At 35.6% G+C, this 22,690-nt stretch overlaps 1 protein-coding gene across 2 annotated transcripts in view; it reads left to right on the top strand.

Moving 5' to 3' along the window:
* Positions 1-4,127: 4,127 nt before the first annotated feature.
* Positions 4,128-22,690, top strand: part of LOC131054839 (uncharacterized) — a 31,373-nt gene continuing 12,810 nt past the window's right edge. For both annotated transcript variants that reach the window (XM_057989456.2, XM_057989455.2), the window contains exons 1-7: positions 4,128-4,450; positions 16,716-18,269; positions 18,446-18,564; positions 18,942-19,066; positions 21,656-21,755; positions 22,071-22,148; positions 22,368-22,451. In XM_057989456.2, the coding sequence (XP_057845439.1) occupies positions 16,877-18,269; positions 18,446-18,564; positions 18,942-19,066; positions 21,656-21,755; positions 22,071-22,148; positions 22,368-22,451 (1,899 nt within the window). In that variant the 5' untranslated portion in view covers positions 4,128-4,450; positions 16,716-16,876. The remainder of the gene's footprint in view (positions 4,451-16,715; positions 18,270-18,445; positions 18,565-18,941; positions 19,067-21,655; positions 21,756-22,070; positions 22,149-22,367; positions 22,452-22,690) is intronic.

Genomic DNA, 22,690 nt, shown 5'->3' with positions numbered 1-22,690 from the left:
AATGCAAAGATAATAGAGTGGTTCCTTATGATAGTGAGAGAAAAGATGACTATTTATTGCCATGAAGTCTTGGGTACAATAAATAAACACTAAGATTAACATGAGATAGAAGCACCCTAGAGTAGGGTAGAGCATGGTACAAATAGAAAAGAAAATGGAAATGATAGAAGTATTTCCTAGGCTTGTGAAGAGCGAAAGATAACAGTGTATTGTCAAGGAGACTTAACACAAACATGGCGGGGTTCATACATATTAATGACAACTCTTATGATAATAATGCAAGATAGAGTATAGATAGAGACCTATGGAAGATAATGGCATATCTTAAATCATATGGATTGTGTTGACAATTGACAAGATAGGACTCAACAATGTAAAGAATGACGGTGAGACACATAGCAAGCTAGTAAGGTTGGTCGTGAATCATCCAAAGGACAAAGTTTCAAGATTGTAGATGAGGATTTCATGAGCATAGTTAGTGCACTGCAAGGAGACTGATATTAGTGTCAATATGGGTAAAATGACAAAAATATAGATGAGAAGATAATAGTGTTGTGTGATCGTTAAGAATACAAGAAGGCTATGCACAAGACTTCCTAAGTGACAGGCCAAGGCAAAGTTAAATATATGGCAGTCAGTTGAATGCAAGGTAGAATAAACATAAAGTTTGAGAGACAAAGAAAAAGGATAACGATACTCTTTGTTGTCTAATGTAAAAAGCGTTGTCAAAATCTTCTAAAACCCTTAGTGTAGTTCATAATGTGCCATGAAGGTTTTCAACATGAAATTATTCAAACCAAAGAGAAGGAATAAAAGCACATGCCAAACATGAACTATGTAAATTGACAAAGATGCATAAAATTCAGTTATGTTCATGTTGAAACAAAAGGAAAGTAATAAAAGGGGTCACAAAAAATAAATACAAGGAAGAGGCTATAAGGGTATTGCTAAATAAGCTTGCAGATCAAATGTGATAACGATAAAGACATTTCATGTATTTGTGAGAAGTATGCATGGTCTTAGACAATAATATGAGACAAAGATAAGCTAGACAATCCTAAGCAAATTAGAAGACAATTATGAAGAGAGGGAAAACTAGAAGTATAAAACATGGAAGTGCTAGGAATAGTATAGGGAACACCACTAGAAGAGCTCTCTTTGGACAAACATAGATGCACATTAGAGGATAGAGCACAATGAGACCCCATGGAAAGTGAAAAGGTGGTCGGGTGCATTGTTAAATTAGAGGCATATAAACTATAAAGAATGCAATCGTGAAAGCAACATGCTATCAATCAGTGTCAAACAAGTTTTCTTGTCCATTTTGAAGAGCTTAAATTGTCATTGGAGCCTTGATGAGGTTTATTTCTATTATAACAATGAAAAGGTTGATAGTGGACAAAGTTGAGATGACATTCAGAGAGAGTTGGGATGACATTTAAAAAAGATTTTGAGGACTTATAATTGTCTTCATACATTGTAAAAACATTTTGTATTACAAAAATAATTTGTATAGCTTGTCGGCTTAAATTATAAGTTGCACCCATCCATATTCATATTGTATGTATTTAAAAGTTGTACTAAAAAAATATATAGACAATAAAATACACTTTCTTATCATATTTACTTGTCCATTTTATTTTTTGATTTAGATACTATGTAAATGTTTCAAATGTTTTACTTTCAAAATAAGCTACTTTGTGGGCAAATCACACATCAATATAGTGATCTTCGACTTTTAATTTTTTCTTATTTTGCATTACTTGTACTTTTAGTTGGAACTTTGTTCAAAATTGTGATCAATTACAAAATATTCACAATTGAAAATGTTGCAAATCTTTGTTTTAATTAACTACAAGCAAATATATAATTCCATTATTTTTCTCGCGTTTCACGAAATATTGTGTGTATTTCAAAACTATACTAAAAAAATATAAGCACAATAAACAATATGCATCCATCCTATATTAACTTGCAAATACTTTCCTATCCGCACAACCTTGCACCTCCTTTAGATGGAAGTGCTAGTCTAATTAAGTCACCATTTTTCTTTTTTTTTTTTTGATCGGTAATTTTGGATATATTAATTTTCAAGAAAAAAGCTACAATTTTCAAGAAAAAAGCTACAATCTACAAGGGCCAAACGGATATCTACATCAGCCCAAATTCAGTTCAAACCTACTATGCAGAGTTCCAACAAAAACAGAAAAAAAAAGTAACACAGTACTGTGCATTCATGCACGAAATATTATAGTAATCCATAAAAGTTTTTGTTTTTTTAAAAACCAACGAAGGCAGAAAGCAAAATACACAGATTTTTGCACCGTGACCGCTCAATCCGAGTCGCTCTGGTTCGGCATCTTCCTCTCCTCATCATCAATATCCGCCAAGGCTTTCCCTTTGGCCGCTTCAGACTTCATCTTCGGAATACAGTCCAAGTTCCCAAAGTCTGGGTCACCTTCCAGGCTAGCTAGGAACTGTACCGCTCTCCCCTCCTCGAATCGGTCCCGGAGCTCTCTTCCCACCTCCATGCACGCCACCACCTTAAGTGCCTTAAGGACCTCATCTGTTCATATCAACTTGACACAAAGCTTCATGGCTTCCCAGCTAATGCGAGCTCATTCCCTGCATTGCTCCTTTAAACGACTCTTTGGTCCCCTGACAAACAGTAGTATCTCCTCCTCTGCTTCGCCTTCCCAGATGCGAATTCCTATCTGGGGGATCACCCATTCCAGGATGGAATCAAGGTTAATTAAGTAATCCCCATCAACAAGCTTTTTCATTGTTAGCTTGACTTTCTCCACTTCGGGCTTGAATTCACACGCCCAGGCCATTATCAAAGAGTAGACCTCCATATTTGTTCTGTACCGGAAATGGATATGCACCAATTCCTCCCCCAGCATTAACCGAGCAGCACTCCACAACTTATCTTCCTTGTATTTGAAAAGACCTTGCAGACGCTTGTCCGAAATCGTTCCTAGGAAAGGGACCAATTTCTTCTTAGTTCGGAGCGTGAAATTAACCTCCATTGAACCTGCTCGCAACCTGTTAAACCAGAAAAACTAAACTGCAAAGACACAAACAACCTTCATTAATCCGGTTTTTGGTGAATACATTGCACAAATTTCAAATTAGTTATAAATCTGCCATCATTTGCGACTAGGTATAAATGCATGATCTGTGAAATAAATGGAAAGAGATTTCACGACAGATTTCCTGCCCACTGCCATTGTCTCGAACCATGACTCTGTGCTTTTGAACTGCCACATTAATTATTATGCCAATGATAGTGATTACTCGTCCTTGCGAGCCGTCTAGCATGCTTACTGGTTTGTAGCTTCACGAACTGCATTAATACCACTTCCATACACTACCATTACCCTTCCACCACTTGGCCACTTGGCATGTCATATCACATCCAACATTTGAGAGGAGGTCCGCCACTGCGTTAGCACTTCTCCTGATATGGGGAACCTGAAAAGCTTCAAAAAAGGTGAGTTTTTCGCGAATTATCTCCACCCAATGAGATAGTTTCCATGAAGGGGTGTTACCTTTCACTATTGCGTTGATAACCACTTGGGAATCCCCTTCCAAATGTAATTTTGACACTTTCATGTTTATGGCCAATTCCGTAGCCATTAGTGCCGCTTGTGCTTCCGCTTCGTTATTTGTCCCATTCTGTAGTCGTCGAGCCCCCTTGAATAGGATAACCCCTTTATCATCTCTTGCAACTACTCCCACTCCTGAGATACCCGGATTCCCCCTAGAGGCCCCATCAAAATTAATTTTAATCCACTCCTTTGTTGGCGGTTCCCATTTAGCCTCGTCTTTTGCTGGTTCCGAAAGGGGACTAACCCTCCAGGACCCATTAACGGGTTACCATTTTTCTTTTTAATATTCAATTAAAAGAATCATTTTTCGTTTTAATAATCAATTAAAATAATCATTTGAAATTACCTTAACAAAATTAAAATACAATTAAAAGAAGCAAATTACATTCAAAATAATTTTTTTGGTGAGAAGCTAAATATTCCTAGGTATATCTCTTTTTGTTGAGGAGCCAATATTCCTATATTTTTTAATAACCGATAAACATAAAAAGAAGACCTCAAGAAATATTTATTCAACTAAATTTATTTCAAACAGAAACTTACTCTCTCCGACAATTTCAATGGTGGGAAACCCAAAAATTAATCCCTACTTGCGACTTCAGCAAAATGGGAAAGCAACGGAATCTCCAGGAAAAAGAATTAAAAGAAACACCAAAGTATTCCCATAAATTTAAAAACCTATACACACAAAATGCATTTGCAGGGTTGCCTCCTCTAATTAAGCCCAAAACCCCTCCAAACCCTAGTTTAAAATCTAGTTGCAAGCCTGCAAATGCAACTCATCTTTTTCGAAGTATTTTCAGATAACATTAGAGGCGAGTCAGTGATTGGCTAAAACGGTATGTTATATATTTTTGACGCTTCGATTGTTCTTTTTCAATTATTTGGCTATTTTGAGATGTAAAGGAATGTCTGATTCATTTTGAATTTTCTCATTATCAGTTTCTTTCTTTCTATTAAAATTTTGATTTATAATGTTTTAGAACATGGCTTCTCGCTGTCTTAATGATCGATTCAGATATTTTGTTGGTTTACAGGCCCTGGTAAATGATAGTAGTGTAATTACTTAACGGAATGGAAATTTGAAAATCTTAAAATAAAAATATTCAACTGTCAAAATTTGGAAAACAAGTCGCTGGAAAGGCTTGAAATGCTTGGGTTGGTTAGAGTTTAGCAAATTTTATGCAATGTGGTACATGTGGGTATGTAAAAAGTAATACCGAATGACATCTTTATTATGACTTATTTTACCTTAGATGTTCAGAACATCTAAGAGGTAGCCTATTGTTAGAAGAGTCTTTTAGACATGTCCATGGGTGGATTCAGAGACAGTTTTGTCTAAAGGCTTTGGAATATTGTGATCGTCTGTTCTAAATGCTGGGACCTAAAATGTCTGCAATGTTGTAAATGGGCACAGTCTAATGGCGTATCAAATGATATGCTTTATTAGTATGACTTTTGTGGTACACAAGTGTAGTGAAAGTGGCATAATCAATGATAGGGTTTATTATAAGGACAGGTAAATGAGTGTGGTGCATTGTAAGCAAAGATTTGATTTTTACTATTTTGATGATGGATCACACAGTTTATCCGAAATATTGTAAAACTTGAATTTACAGAGCTTTTTTTCCAGAAGCCTTTTACTTAATGATATGATTTGTTCTTAGGAGTATCTGAAGTACACGAGTGTAGTGTATGGTGTAACCCATAATATGAATTATTATTATGATTTCTCTGGCACGTTAATGCAGTATGAGTAGCTTAACCTATGATATGGTATAATTAGGGCTCCTAGTCCTTGTGGTACACAATTGCAGTGCAAGTAGCGTAAACAATGTTATGGCTTCTTATTAAGGTTCCTTTTAGCAGGGAGTTTTGTTTATTTAGAATATCTTTTGAATAGTATTATTAAAGAATTTGAATTTAATGTCATTGTGTTTGGCTAATTTTATTCATATTGCACCAAAGGTTAAACAATTATTGGCATTCAACTACAATTTAGGAATTTTGTACAAGATGTCGAAAGGGTAACTGGTGTATCAGATGTACTGTTTACTAGGTGAAGTGTATTCAGCATAGAGTTTTGGTGATTTAGAACATCAAGGTATGGGATAGTATTGAAGAATATGAAATTAATGTTACTGTATTTGTTTTTTTACTGAAATTTCTTGATAGGTAAAAAATGCTTGAACTAAAATAAATTCTAGCAAATGTCTACCGTGCAGTACATGTGGGTGGGGGAACTGTTGAACCAAACAATATGGTTACCTTTAGAACTGTTATTACCTTAAAACCTTAGCTATTTAGAACATCATATTCTATGAGGTATTATTGAAAGATTTAGGTTAACCACAGTATACTTTTCTTGGATTATATTAAATTTTTAGGTTATTTTGTGCAATGTGGTACATGTGGGAAGGGATTTACTCAAAAAAACCAAAAAAACCTAGGGTTTTGATCCTAGTCCATTTTCAGCCTGGGTTCATCCAGATTCTGCTCTGGGCCTCTAGATTCAGCCTGATACATGAATCCAGAGGCCTGGGGCAGGATCCTGGGTGAACCTGGTTGGCACCCCTTTAAAAATAATTTTCAACAAAAAATATTACAAAAGAACCCGACCAACAACTTTCCTTGATCCCAACTGAGGATGAGGGGTTCAAGGCTGTTACACACCGTCACTTGCATTGTTGAACTAGTGGAGTGGCACTAGTGTGCTTGTGGTTCCACTCAACCAGCTGATGACATTGATGCTCTCGATGAAGAGTACTATGATTTGAATTGGTTTATCTTGAACATTTAACAAAGGACATCAAATTATTGATTATCAGCTGTGTTCGGTATTTAATTTTGTATATATTTTTTAAATAATCTATCAGTTTATATTCATATATGTATGTGTATATTGTAGGCTGAATCCAGCTGTGCCAAACCTGGGGAAATAAATTTTGATAAACTGCCAAGCCAGAAATTGAACTGGCAACATAGTTTAGAACATTAATTTCTGGACATTCATTGAACAACTGTGACATCCTTTTATGCATGAGAGTGTATTAGTTTGGAAAGTTGGTTGTTGTTAGAGGATCTGGAAAATTGTAAGAGGTGAAAATTGCTTATGTTAGATCAAACTTTATCATAGTTCTATAATGGAGTTGGTTGTGATGCCCCGAACTTTCAATCCTTATAAATAATAATTCCTTGAAGGGCCAATTTGTGTTTTGATACGTATCAACTTCAAACAAGTTAAAACATTGAATAAACATCAACAATTCAGTAAAGACATCAACGCTTGAGATGACAGCTGTGGATAATGTTACTAATAGCAATTATTGAAGACAACAAGTATAGCAACGGTTTGCATAAAACAATGCTGATGATTATTAATTAACTAAGTTAAACAGAAGCCCATGATCGGCGATTCTATGCAAGAATAATTATGTCTAATCAATGATTATTATCAATTATTAATATGAGAGGCCAGCGATCCACATCCATAACATAGAGAAATTGTAAACAGCAACAAGCATTACTTAATACCATGTTCAATCAAATCGATGGGCTAGAATAGGTTGTGTTAGCAGTGCTAATAATTGTAGGCCACTGATTATGAATTAATCAATCCATAACATGTAGAAATCAAACAGCCACAATCATTACTTAATACCATGTTTAATCAAATCGATTTGCAAGAATAGGTTGTGTTAGTAGCCCCAAAAATAATAGGCCACTGATTATAATAAAGAAGTATGAATTAATCAATTTGCTTGTGCTTATTAGGAAGAGGTGTGTGTAATGTCTACTAATTGGGAATGCTCTAAATTTGCCCTAATTCTCAATTTCCAAATAAACAAGTGGGGTTAGAGAAGACCTTTCACTTTGATTGAGACCCTGCTAACAAGTTAGGAATTTTTCATAATCATAATTCATAAAACAGATCTCTTTAATTAGAAAGCAGTAAGTATTTATTAGAAATATAGATCTAATCACAAGATTACTTAAACCAGTTTGAGAAGGCTCAACCATAAAAGAGCTAAGATAGGATGACTTGATAGGGTGCCCTAGAGATCCTCTACCCTAGGCCCAAGGGCAGACCTTATCCCTCCCTTGGCCTCATGTGGCTTTTGCCATCGATATGAGGTGGAGTTCTGTTGATGTGTTTTTTATGCACATGCGAACATAGAATAAAATACCAAGGTATCTTATCCTCTCTTGAACAAAGTTATCTGAATGCTGAAGATTTGCCTAAGGATCAATCGAAATAACTCCAAGGTTCTTATATGTAGGGTCTCTACGTGTGGATAAGTTCTGTTGGTGTGATATGATTTTGTTGGAATCACAAGGGGACTTACGTTCGAATGTCTGAGCGTTTAATCTGAGTCTTAACTACTAATCGGGATAATAAAGAAATAACCAAAAGGTGCAGGGTTTAGAGAGTCTAATCTAAGACCTAGAATGTAAGAAGATAGATGAACGACTAGGTGGAGTCCTACTGGGTTGGGTCTCACCATCAGGTTGAACAATTTGACACCAACTCAGTGCAATCTTCTAAGGGATTCTTCGAATATGTTCAACTCGTTACACCATCAGACATTGATCACCATTCAAGTTAATGCATGAACAATAGATGCATAACAATTCGAGATTAAGCTCATTCAATGTCAGTTGACCACGTAGGGCGCCCTTACAATCAGTAAGAGGCTAGTGGTATGGACTAGGTGGATTCCACATGAGTGCATTCAACAATTTTCTCCATTCAATCTAATTATCTACCATATAATATGAAGATCTCACAAGAAACCATGCGTATTGCAAGAAACAACACATTTCACCATAACTTCAATGAAAAATGAAGTTTATTTACAATTTTGGGCAACAATCTCTTGCCTTCTCCTCCTACTTTATTCTAATTGCTATTCTATTTGCTATTCTTACTATTAGCTATTCTAACCACTATTAACTAACTATTAACCAACTATTAACCTTTACAAATGAAGAGCCAAATCTTTATATAGAGAGCTTTTTACATTTCAATGGCTCTGATTGATTTACAATCAATGGCTAGGATTACAAGATGAAAACCCTAATTAGGGTTTGTTACAACAAACTCCTTTAGCCAATGAGAAAATTACATTCAATGTTTGAGAACCAATAGGAAATAGGGGTAGGTACATTGGAGTTTGTGCCTTCATGCATAAGCGTGATTCATCGAATCTGGACATGCTGATGTGGACCTTTCTGATTGGAGGAACAGTGACTGGGATGCCACCTTGTCTGGCACTTGCTTAATCAAGGAACGTTGTATCTCTATTGATACTCAATTTGGTGATGCTGAGAAGCTAACTTTGATTAACTCTTCTGAAACTATTTGCTTCTTCAACGTACCCTTGCACTGACCTTGGTTGATCGTCGTCCTTCCTTGATGTACTTGATGAATGATGTACCTTTCCTTGATTCTCTTGTGCTTGATGAGGCTTCTTCATGGTCAAGTCATTCCTTCTTCTCTGGAAGCTCATCTCTCTTTGAAGTGCTTGTATGATCCTTCTTCTGATATCTTGTGATTTCTCTATGTGATACAATGAGGTCCTTGAGGATGGTTAGCTCTATTGCTTGCAATTCCTCGACACTTGAAGTCTTTAACACTTTTAGTCTTCTTCCTTGCACTTAAGGTGTCCTTGATGATGATGAGGTTTGAGGAGGTCGTCCTTGTCTTTGCCTGATCTCCTTCCAACTTGGTCTTGTAGATCTGCAAAACAAACAAAAGATGGTGTCAAGATATATTCATCCTAACATGGTATTTCTCACTTCAAACCATCAATAAGAACGCACTAGCATCCACTTCTCTCTGGACCCTTTGGAAGGACAGGACCTATAATGAAATTTTCGCTCTGGACCCTCTCCAAGGACATGACCTATAATGAAATTTTTGCTCTGGAGCCTCTCCAAGGATAGGACCTATAATGAAATTTGCTCTGGACCCTCTTCAAGGATAGGATCTATAATGAAATTTGCTCTGGACCCTTTGGAAGGGTCAGGAGCGAATTTTGCATTTTTGCACAAATTCTTCACTTTCTCATCATTTTTCTTTACTTCAATTGTTTCCAAGGCATGATAACGTCCTAGTTGAGGTTCCAAGGCATGAAATTAGTCCATATTTGAAGCAAAAGGGAGGATCTTAGGAAAATTTGCTCTGGACCCTTTGGAAGGGTCAGGAGCGAATTTGCCTTTAAGCTCTATTCATACTTAACTTGCCTTGGATTTGTCTTTTCCACCCTTCATCTATCACAATCAAGTCAATTCGCTCTCAAATCTGCTCGAAATGGGATTCATTCAATTGTTTGAGTGAGATAAGAGGTCCCTTGAAGGATTTCGCTCCTGACCCTTTGGAAGGGTCAGGAGCTTAGATGAAATTCGCTTTGGACCCTTTGGAAGGGTCAGGAGCGAAATAGCTATTTTGCTCAATTCTTCCTTCTTAGAACTTCATCTCTCACCCTTACCTTATCAAGATCAAGTCATTTGCCTTAAAAAATGCTTAGGAATGGATTGGTTCAAAGGTTTGAGCAAGGTACAAGGTTTCTTGAAGAAATTCGCTTTGGAGCCTTTGGAAGGGTCAGGAGTGAATTTACTCCTTTAGGATCAATTCACACTTCTTTTCTCATAACTTTGTCTAAGACTTGAACTTTTGAATCCTTTTCTTGCCATGCATGACCACCATTCAATGTCTCTAGTGAGGAATTAGGTCCTTTGGAGGATTTCGCTCTGGACCCTTTGGAAGGGTCAGGAGCGAAATTTGGCATTTTGCTCAAATCCCTCACATTTTCATCACTTCACTTTGTTGTACACATCAATTCTCTCTCAATCACGCCATAGGGACAAGGTTTATGATGCAAATTAGGGCCAATAAGGGAGATCTAAGGAAATTCGCTCTTGTCCCTTTGGAAGGGTCAGGAGCGAAATTTGCTTCTTGGCTCAATTTTCTTAACTTTCCTCCAAATCTTCAAGTCCAACCTTGTTCAAATTCATTCTTAAGGGCAAGCTCAAGCTGATTTCTTACCAATCCAAGCCTGGAGACACAAGTTTGATCCAAATGGGAAGCAAGAATAGAGGTCTTAGGAAAATTCGCTCTTGTACCTTTGGAAGGGTCAGGAGCGAATTTGTCTTTAGGGCTCAAATTCTCATCTTCCTCATCAAATCTTCAAGTCCAAGTGTGATTAAATTCATTTTTAAAGGTGAACTCAACTTGATCTTCCTCTAATCCAAGCTTCAAAGTGAAATTTCCGTCCAAAATAGGAGTCAAAAGGGAGTCTTGGAAGATTTTGCTCCTGTACCTTTGGAAGGGTTAGGAGCGAATTTGACAATCTAACTCAAATTCTCCACTCTTTGACAAGTTTCCAAGTCTAAAACTCATAATTACACTCCTCCAAAGGGATAGGCAAGTGAATTTATATCAAACAAGGCCTTGAATTGGAAGGATCCATCCAAATTAAAGGAAGAATTCTCTCATTTGAAAAATTCGCTCCTGTACCTTTGGAAGGGTTAGGAGCGAATTTGGCTTAATAGCTCAAATTCTTCACATTTTGTCAAACTTTTGAGTTTGGACTTGATCATTAGGCATTCTCTAAGGATCAATAGGTCAATTTCATACCAATCAACACCTAGAGTACAAGAACTTCATCATCCATTGACTTGACCAACTCAAACCTTCAAAGGAAAAATCCTTGAGAAGGCTTACTCACATATCTTCATTCACTTCCTTGACTGAATGACATAGGTCTTAAAGGCAAGGCCACCCTTGGATTTTCACTTAGACTCATGGCAAGGTACAAAGATTCCTTTACTTTCAATCAAGACTTAACCTCAAAAACAAGTCCCCAGGCCTAACCAAGAGGAAGCTTTCAACAAAGACCCTGACCTAGACCACCTACTGACCCACTTCAATTCAAGCAGACCCTCCTATCCTAATGAGCTCTCTAGAAACTCTCCAATGCAAAGATCAATAGCCAAGACCAAAAAGGCCACACAAAGAAAACTAACCTAGAAAGCAAAAAAGCAGGGGTCCCCATTTGCAATGGGGCGATGTGTGAATACATCACAAGAAGTTCCCAGTGTGGTGTCCTATAACTGTTCCCCTCAATCTTGCCATTTCTATCCTGCTTCTTATGATTGAACATTCTTAATACATCCATTTACCATGATAGAGAGCATGAGGAGCATTCACAATAGGGTGCTCTGGAAGTCCATCCTTTCTAAGCCCAAAGGCAGTACCCTTTGTACCCCTTTGGCCCCATAGGACTCCCTAGTCATATACCATGAGGTGACATACCTAGAAGATGACCCCAACACTATTCCCATACATTGTGCTATTCTTCTCTCCCCTAATGATTGAGGACCCCTTTCTTCTCTACTTCCTCATATAGTGCTTGGAGGGAAGATTGCAATAGGGTGCCCTTGTAACATAACACAGATGTGTTAAGAAGTTAATCTTGCATACCACACGAACTTGAAAAATGAGTATTTAATCCGATATGTTGTGGGCGAGTATCTCTGCTGATGATCTATCTGCTGCTACAAATATTGGTAAAGATCTTGTTAATTCAATTACATCACTGCCCAACGTTAATCCAGTTGCTGTTCATTTGTTCTGATTTCTGTAATTTTGGGTCTGCTTATTAGTCTGCAAAGAGCAGAAGAGTATTCTTTGTTTTCCCCCTCCTCAAATGAGATCTTCTTCCCTTTATATCTTCCATTGTGAGGGAGAAGTCACACCACTTCAACATGCCTGCCCTTCGAAAAAGTCACAATTTTTCACAATGACCAACCTTTGAAAGAGTCACAACCTTTGATTATTTCTGCCCAACTTTGGAAGAGTCACTTCCTTATTTACTTCCTATTCCTTCCTTCTTCCATTGACTCTTCCCAGATTCATCTGCTTCCTTCTTTCTTTTCTCCTCCCTCTCCCCTTTCAAATGAGGTTCTCTTCACCCTTTTATGTCTCATGTCCGAGGGAGTCACAACTTTTCATTTTATGCCTTTTGACCATTCATTAACTTAGTTAAATTTTAACTATTCTAATTTAAATGTTATTTTTATTTTTTTGTATTTTAATTTTATTATTATCAATTTATTTATTATTAAATCCTATTTCAAAGGGGACATGATAGTCCGTCCTTCCCAAAATTGCTTGTCTTCAAGCAATGTCATATCTTTTTTTGGTTCACTCTAGTTATTCTCATATTCTAGATCAGCCAAAAATAGAAATCTCATGATGATAGGAATATGTTTACAGTAATCATAGATATTCACGGAGTATACATGCTAGAAACACATTAGGTATGAACCAAACACTGAGCATACGCATGAAAACACAAAGCATACACATGGATATATGCAAACACGAAACATACATGCAAATACACATATTGTTAGATTCCTTCTCATTGACTAAAATGCATGTAATAATTTATCTTTACCCTGCAGGCTGGTAGGATCATGTTCTGATACCATTTGTAATGTCCCCTTTTGGGAGGACACTAAATCTTGCCCACTATATTTTTAGAATTATTGCAGGTTATTTATTTTCAGTCTGCTGTGGTAATTTGGACAGATTCAATTTGATGTTGTTTCCCTTTTTGAAAGCTGAACGCTGCTCTCTTGGATGAGTGCTATTGCTGAATGGTTTGATATGTATTTGATTGCTGAAGATTCTTTTCTTTCTTAGTCGAGAATTGATGTTAATTGTATTTATTTCCTCCATTAATTGATAAGTCCTCTTCAATGTTTGGAATGAATTCTCCTTTATACTTTATTGGTGGAAGAGTCACCACCTTTCATAAGAGTTGAGTCACCACTTTTCATTGTTGCCCTTGAGAATAATATATTATTCCCCAAACTGATCTCCCCTTTTTTATCTCCTCAAATGGAAACTTCTCCCCTCTTTATCCTCCAACGTGAGGGAGAGTCATGCCTCTTCATAATGGTCACAACCTTTCACAATTACCACCTTTCGAAAGGGTCACGACCCTTCATCATTGCTGCCCCTTAGAAAGAGTCACTTCCTTATCTTCTTCCCATTAATGCTTCTTTAATTCCTTTTGCTCCCTTCTTTCTTCCTTCATCCCTTTTCTCCCCAAATGAAGTGCTCTTCTCTCCCTTTTATATCTCATTTTTGACGGAGTCACAACTTTTCATCTCATGCCTTTTGACCATTCATTAAACTTAACTAAATTTTAATTATATTAATTAATGCCGATAGGCATTCTACAATGGCAGCAAGGGATGGAGTGTGACCGTGTTAATGTTAACTTTTATCTTTTAGCTTAAATTTGACAACCATTCACATGTCAAAATATTGATATTAATTATAAAAGAGATTTTAAATAAACAACATATAAAATAAAATATACCCTCATTAAAATTATAAGTTTTAGATAGATATATAAATATAAAATAAAAACAAAGATATTTAAAAATAATCCAGCATTTCATAATTACAATATTCCTTAAAAAAATATATTTTGTAATTTTTTATTTTAATGATTTTTTTGAACAATGATAAGTAGTTTAAAATTTAAATATAAAAAAGTAGATGTCAATTATCGAATAAAAAAATTGTATCTAAGAAAAAATAAATAATGTAAATACAATATAATTTAAATATTTTTAAATGTAGTAAATATAATTTAAAATGAAATAAAATAAAATAATTTTAAGGTAAATAAAATAGTTTCAATTGATATTTTATCGGCATTTCTTTAGATAGATGTATCTAAGATATCTATACTAGGGTTATTTTTATTCTTTTAAGTTTTATATTTTAATTTATTATTATTATTTATTAATAAATCCTATTTCAACAAGGGGACATTACAATTAATGAGAAGGTATATATTAACTCAGTCCAAAAATATGGCAACAACAAAATGACAATGGCAAGACAATATGAGAGAAATATTAAAGACTCTTTAATACGTCCAACGAACCATCTCATTATGGAGGGTAGAATGGAATACATAATAAGGGATGTAGGTACCACATAAGTTCCATTCAAGTATGCCAACCCCGGGTGAGGTTAGAAGGCCGAATGGTGGGTGACATTCCATGCTCTTAGGCTTGATGGAAAGGAACAAGCTCAAGGCCCTTATATGATTTCCCAAGGAACTCCATAACGGGGATAGGTTGTTAGGGAAAACATTATTAAATCCCACATGCACATTATGTGATTTACAATGATGATTAGGATTCTCTCTATAATATTGTTGATTATATGTTTCCTTATCTTTCATAACAATAACTAGTCTGGTTGCAGGGTCTAAATCAAGACTTAAAGTGGCAAGTTGCACTTCCATGATATAATTCATACCTCATTTGGTTTTTCTAGCGCAAAATATCGGAATATCCCAATAGGGGACATTACATTGCTACCTTTGGGTAGTGTAAATTATGTACATAATCGTGTGATTCACTCTAAGGACTGATTTTAGCATACAATCTATATTATGTAGAATACCATTGTAAACTTGAAAATAACCTTATAGGACACAGTTTCTTACTGAAATATATTGACACAATCATCTACAAGAATCTATTTTCATCAAGGGCTAACATTCTATGTGGATGTCTCTTGTGTACTACTTGATTAGTGATAGTTTTTGGTGCCATTTGTTGTCAGAAAGGCATTGTTTGTATTCTTGAAGCTAAATTAGGCATATCTTTTATTCATGGGCACTGTCATTTTCTGGTTATAGGTTCAGTTCATATAGATTGTTAACATGCAGAAAGGCTTATATCTTCTCCCGGTACACTACAAAGAAATCCTTTTGCCTAGGAGGTCATTGGTCCTAGTGTTGCTCTAGGGTAAGTATGCTCGACTGTGAACTTTGATGGTGAAGCATCTGGATGTAGCTGAGCAAAATGCCTTTTAGGTGTACCATACTGGTGTTCTCATCACCATCTTATATAACATACAATGTATTTTGCAGTTTGCTTTTAATATCTGAATCAAAGATTCAAACCAAGCTACCAGGGTCTGTCTAAAGCTTAGTCTTGCCAGCAAGTTATAGAGTTATATGTCAGCAGGATTTAAAAAAAAACTGATTGTTAGTTATGAGTATTTTGTAAATATAATTTATCTTATTTTTTCCTGGATTGTTTTGTTTTGTTTCAGTATTAGATTACCTTTGTATTTGCCTAATTATCATAAGGACTCTGTTTGCTAGGTTCTTTTGCTTCCTAGGTTAGCTTTATATTCTTTAAGATTAGATACTTTTGGTTGTATTCCATCAACATAATGTTCTTTGTAGACATTCTTATATGCACTTTCTTTCATCATTTTAGTGAAGCATGGAAGCCAAGCCATGTCTTTTACCTTTATTCGAGTGGACTGCCTTCAGCATTTCTAAATGTGTTATCATTCACTCGTAACCTTTTGTTTGAGGCAATTAATTGTCCAATTGAACTTTTCCATTACTTTCTTTTGAGCATAATTTGGTGCTATATTACTACTTTTTCATTTTTTCTATAGTTGGTTTCACTTGCAATTGAATAAGAAAGAGCAAGGCAATTCTGTAGTTTCTATATATTAATTTATATAATCTCTGGTTTTATTTTTAAAATTTTGTTCTAGGTAGTGTCTAATTGCTTTTCTTACGGGTGAAAACATCTCTTTTGGAGCTCTTTGCATGCTTGTCTATATAATTTAGCTGCTCTTAGACAATAAAAAACAGGTAACCCCAATCCCAAATATTTTCAAGTTGGTATCCTAATATGAGGTAATTTAAATTAAAATAGCAATATTTTTTCAAGCGATTAAATCTATTTTTAATGATTTCTTCATAACTTCACCTTGTGAAACCTTCTTATCTGCTTGACAAACTTAGCTGTGTTGTTTGATGAACTAAACATTTCAATGATTTTCTTTTGTGAAATTCTCCATGAACATTCTCTCCTGAGGGCTGTATGCAGCTTATTGAAAGTTAAGTTCTTGATATCCGTGTCACGAAGCTGGAGGAAATTTCTAGTTGAAGTTTCTGATCTTTCACTTCTGTAATATCTGCTAGTCTGATAAAATTGGCATCATTTAAAGATTGATAAATGTGATTTTTATGATCGCAGTGGTCTATAAATTTCTGTGGGTTTCCCTAGTTTTTGATGCGGGAACATTGTTTGGAACAATAGAAAGATTTATCCTTCATGTCTGGTAGTTGCAGCACGTTGCCTTTTTTCACCCTTTTCATGGGTCAAGTGAGGATTAACCTGGCTAGAGAGTCTAGAATATGGCAGCAGAGGGTAAGCCATTTGTGAAATACCATTGGCTTTCAACTAATCTACTGACATCAGTGCTGGTGCAGAATAAGAAACACAAATTTTCTTTGCAAAGTAGTTCTAATACATTGCATAATTACTGCCTCTCACTTTTGGGTCATATAGGTGATGTGCTTACGACGAGGCACATTGCATCAGGTTCAAGAACTCTCGTCTGCTCAATATCTAGATCTGTAATAGAACCTTTCTCAGGGGGTTTGGGTTTGTGTTTTGATGCTCAAGAGAACAGCTACTCTGATAACTCTAATGGTCTTTTATTCAATTTCATTGTCATTGATAGCTGGAAGGTCGACTCATTGCTATCTAGGCCAGAAAAAGTTGATGCTACTGAGTTGTTTGGGGTCAATGGTCAATCTTTTGATCCTGGCCTGAATGGCTCAAGCAGTTTTTCCAGCAGTGGTCGATCTAAGTTTCAGTTTCAGAAATCAATTCAACAGGTTCCCTTATTTCATCTCTGTTCTAGTGAGCATGCTGGAATTTCCTTCTTGAGCTCCAGCCAGAATATTTCTTCTGGTTTGTTTCTTGAAAGTGGCGATAGATATGTTTGTGGGGAAAGAGTGAAATGCGCCACAGGTGCTAAAGGATGGGTTTGTGATTCAACAAGGCCATGTGATCACTTAAAAGAGCTCTGCAGGTTTGGGAGGCTGTGCAAAGGTCAGATATGTTCAAGATTTGATGTAACGGAGAAGTTTCAACTGTTAAGATTTGTACTTGGTGGTATCTCAGGAGGTTTGGAAAGTTTTTCAGAAAAGTTTAAAGGGAAAACAGTAAATAAGATTCCCAAGTCAGATGGTTTAAGAGTACAGCCAACATCCAAACCTCTTAACATAATAAGTGACAACCATTGCAAGAAATTCGCTATTTCAATGAATGACTTGTGTAAAAATGTGGACAAAGAGAGAACTTCTGGCATTCCTGCTTCAACATCTGAGCTTACCCCAGTCAAGTTGCACCATTGCCTGAAGCATTTGTGTTCAAAAAATATTTCCTCAATAACTTTCGAAGGCATATCAGATTCTGCCACATCATTACAGAAACTTGCACCACCTGTTTGTTCTAGTTTGGAAAAAGAATCTGGACTAGCCATATTGGCTGATAGATCAACGCAGTTTTCGGAATTAGTCAGGAATAAAGAATCTTTGAGAATAGATAGTCATTCACAAAAGGGTAACTCGGAAAGTCCGTTTCCAAAACCAGGAACCAATGCTCTTGCAGGAGCATTGGCTGGGACATTTGTAAGCCTTTGGTTGCATCCAATTGATACTGTGAAGACAGTAATTCAATCTCGTTCTGTGGGACACAGATCAGTCTTCCGTAATTTGGGCTCAATATTGTCAGAGAGAGGTATGCTTCTTCACAATCTGTTTCAAATTGCCCTCTGACATATTCAAACTTTAAGTTGACTGAATACGAGGAGTAGAATATTGTGATATGCATTATTGCATCTGGTAATTTTGTTTTAGATTTTCTCTTATGTTGCAGTACTAGTGAATGACAGTTATGATTGCTTTTTTTTTCAGGCATGGTAGGTTTGTACAGAGGTATAGGAAGTAACCTGGCATCATCTGCACCTATATCAGGCATTTATACCTTTACATACGAGTCTGTGAAGGCAGCCTTACTACCTCATTTGGCAAAGGTAAAGATTTATCGTTGTCCTCTTTACTGTTTAGATTACATGCATGAGTAATATGATTGAATCGCAATATTTTGGCTTAAGAAACTTGGATGGTTGCTTATCATGGCTTTTCCTGTTGCCTGTAAATAGCAAGTTCAATCTCATTCCATTGCTTCTCTTTAAGTGGGTGTCAGGGAGATTAACATGTGCTTACAATCTTCTTCCTTTCTGTGTTGATGTTCTCTCTATATATATGCATCTTCAGAAAGCATTGTTGCAAATGGGATCAGATTCCATTGCATGCCTGCAAATGGTGTACTTTGATACTTCTTGATTTCAATGATACATCAGAGGAATTTTTTTTTGCATGTGATCTTACTATAGTCTTTCTCATACAGGAATACCATGCTTTTGCACATTGCATTGCAGGTGGTTGTGCAAGTATTGCAACCTCATTTATCTATACTCCTACTGACTGCATTAAGCAACAGATGCAAGTTGGATCTCAGTATCGCAATAGCTGGTATTTAGCTTTTGATATTAAACTTATTTATATGTTTTTGTATTAAGGTCTTACGTTGATCAATTCTGTAGCACATAATTTGAATTTTATTGCTTTTTATTTGAGAGATAATTGCTGTTTACTTTTTTGAAGTGCTTCTTATATCATGTGGCATTATCATCAGCAAATTATTGTAATTATTAATTTTTGGTGATTAATTGATTTCAGGGGGTCAATTATGTTCAATGATTTGGTCGTCTGTCAAAATGTATATATAATATTTATTCAAAACTCTGACATCATATGAGCTTGATCTCAAAAACTGGCAATATATCATCTAGATCCCATAAAATATCCAACTGTTAACATGGTGAAGGAGATTTCTCCTATGTCATGATGATGAAAGCTACAACAAGGAATATACATGATTACAAGAGGACCAAATTGATATTCGTGCTAGGAAATAGAGGTAAACAGTAACAGAATTCGGCTGAGAAGAGTCTTTATAAAAAAATGTAAGAGTTAAATGGTATTGCTTAGATTACAACCAAGATGACAAAAATTTGGTGTTCTGGTACGTCTGTACAAAACTAAATATAAAAATCATAATTATATACATATTTGGCATTTGCAGCCTAAAAAGAGGAATTGGATTCAAAAGACCACACATCATGCATGTGCTAAACAAAATTACCAGAGATATTAGAAGTTTGAAATACAGTATGCAATAATTCCATATCAATTCCTCAAACTTGATATTTATTGTAACATATTTATGTTTGAGATTGTTTTCCTTTTTCTTTATACTCGGCTTTATTAATATAATTTATTTAGCTTTACATTGTTACTACCAGAATGTTTGAGCTATAAAACTTAATTTTTTAATGTACTCCTACCATATACAGTGGTATGGCATTTGAACCCTTAATTCTAAATGTTTATTCAATATTTACAAATAAATAAATTGTAGAGATACCTGAGTCTAGAGAGGCCTAATGCAGAAATATATAAATTAAATTAACACATAAATTAGTAGAAATGGTAAGAGTATAAATTCTTCCCTAAATACATAAATATAATTTAATTAAATTAATGTACTGACTGTGAATGGAAAACTTTAATTTTTGGGAGCTCTGAAATCAATTAAGAGACTTGGTGTAGGCACTAATACAGTCGGGTGTGATAATCAGCCACAGTTTATTAAGGCTGCAACAAAAAGACTGCTGCTTACTCGATTTGTGGCCCCATCTAAGGCAACGTACTTTTTTCTCTTATAAAGTGGATCAGTAATCCCCCAATTTATCATTGAGCACATCCTGAGGTGAGTTGTAATGGAGTCCTCCTTTCAATTCCCCCTCATCATTGCTGCAATCCTCATGTCCACCACAGGAAATCCCCAGGGCAACAACTTTGTTAAATCTTCCTACAAAATCACCATCTATGTGGTGTTGCTCTGTAGGTCAAATTAGATTCTTGAAGATCGCTTTTTGCTGTTGGCTGTGGCTTATCAAATGCACATTGAAAACATTAAATTACTTTTGTTCAGGGTTTTTTTTAATGGTCAAAAAGTCAAACAGAATACATTGGAATTTTGGCCTGCCGCTAGAACTACCTTGAAATGCCTCTATCAAGATGGATTCTCCTGGGTATGCTCATGAATGGCTTCAAATGAATCTAACCCCAAAAAATGAATCAGCAGGCGTTTTCTTAGCTGATGCCAATTTCAAATCAAATTATACCCAGGTATGCAGGTTTTTCTGCCAATTGGGAACATAGCTATCAATTAATTTGTTCAAGTCGGATTCCTTTTATGAGGACTCTCAAGAATGTCTTGCATGACTTACTGTGTCCTCTCACCTGCAACATAGTGAAAATACTTGTTGATTCAACAAATAAGTACAAGACCTATCGCTAAAGATTGGAACTTTGTCAGCATCTTGGGTGGATTTCGAATAAAATTCTCAAATTCGTTCAGAATTATCAGTGAGATCCCTCTATATGCTAGCACATACCCTACGGGGTATATTTATGCCAAACAATGAGCACATGGGCTGACTAGAGGAATTGGAGTGTTTAACATACAAAAAGAGGAGAATCAATAAAACTTGCTGGTAAATGGTTTGTTTCTGCCGTTTTTCTGTACATGGTATTGTTTAGGTGCTGAAAAAAGTGTTTGCCTGATTTATTCCCTTAAGTGATGTTTTCACCTGCTGCGAAAAATGGTAAAGACCATTTTTGTCCTTATTTTGTTATTCATGGACATGCTATTCCATTTGGGGTGGTTCACAAATCCAGGACACTGGTCCTTGTCCTAGTTTGATTCCGACTCTTCAAATTTGCTCAGAAACAATTGAATTTAATTATTTTTCTTCCTTCTCAAGTACAAGTCTTAGAAGGATGAGTGATCCACCCAATCAACTGAAACTGAATGCTTTTCTGTTTGTTTTAGGATCAGACTTCTTTGAAATTTTTATTGATTACAATATCTGAAATCTATCAGATTACTGGGCTTTTCTAATATCCTCCTTAATGTTTTTTTTTAATTTTCATTATTGTTTGGTTCTGTCATCGCATTGTTTCATGTTTGTATGGCATTGTTGGTTCCTACAGGTTGGCATTAAGAAGCGTTATTGACAAAGGTGGATTCCCCATGTTATATGCTGGGTGGGGCGCAGTTCTTTGCAGGAATGTGCCACAATCTGTGATCAAGGTGTGTGTATTTTGTGATTGGTATCCGGCAAAGTGCTTGGTAGTGGGTTGTATAGATGGTTTCTATGATACTTGTGCTTTCTTATTTAATAAATTGACATTAACTATGTTTCTTCTTGACAAATTATAAAGGTTTGAAATTAGAAATCCTAGCTTGTTAATTGATGATGCAGAAAATTGAGACAAAAATATTTGTTTGGTTTTCTCCAGTTTCTAATGAAAACTCAGGGTTCTTTGTGTCTTTTGCATGAAAGATTTACATTGATTTCTTGAGCAGAAGAGTTTTTAACTCTTATACTGGTTATATCTTTGACAGTTTTATACATATGAAGGTCTGAAACATTTTGCTATGCGGAATCATACAAAAGATAAACAGCTTAGCACATTGCAGACGGTTTGTTTTTTTGTCTTTTGTGTATAGAGAGTTTCTTTTAGTGTTCTTATTCTCTGATTAAAGTACCAATCTTGCAATCAGGTCAGATTCCACAAATGTCTGATGTATGACGAAAAACTGAGGACAATTCCACAAGTGCCTAACAGTGACTTTGATTCAGTAAATTCCTTTAATAAACAGCCACGACTAACAATTATTGGATAAATTGTTTTCTTACAGCTTGCTTTTGGAGGGTTAGCAGGCTCAACCGCAGCACTATTTACAACTCCTTTTGATGTTATTAAGACGAGGTTACAAACGCAGGTTTGGTTCCAATATTCGAGTTCATTCTTGCCTTTCTAGTGACTTAGTCATGTATACATTTAAACTGGCTTTATGGTTTAAGTGATAGTTTTCTTTGGACACCATTTTTACTTAAATGATATATACATTTTTAATAGACATGATTCAGACAGGTTTTTTGCTATTCAATCATGATTAATTTTGAAAAAAGTGGTAAAAAATTGTTGACAACAGTTTTTAAAAAGAGTTGTGATAATTTT

This window comes from Cryptomeria japonica, chromosome 8, assembly GCF_030272615.1.
Source record: "Cryptomeria japonica chromosome 8, Sugi_1.0, whole genome shotgun sequence".
In the NCBI taxonomy this organism is placed as follows: domain Eukaryota; kingdom Viridiplantae; phylum Streptophyta; class Pinopsida; order Cupressales; family Cupressaceae; genus Cryptomeria; species Cryptomeria japonica.
This window is presented reverse-complemented; position numbering and strand designations above follow the sequence as displayed.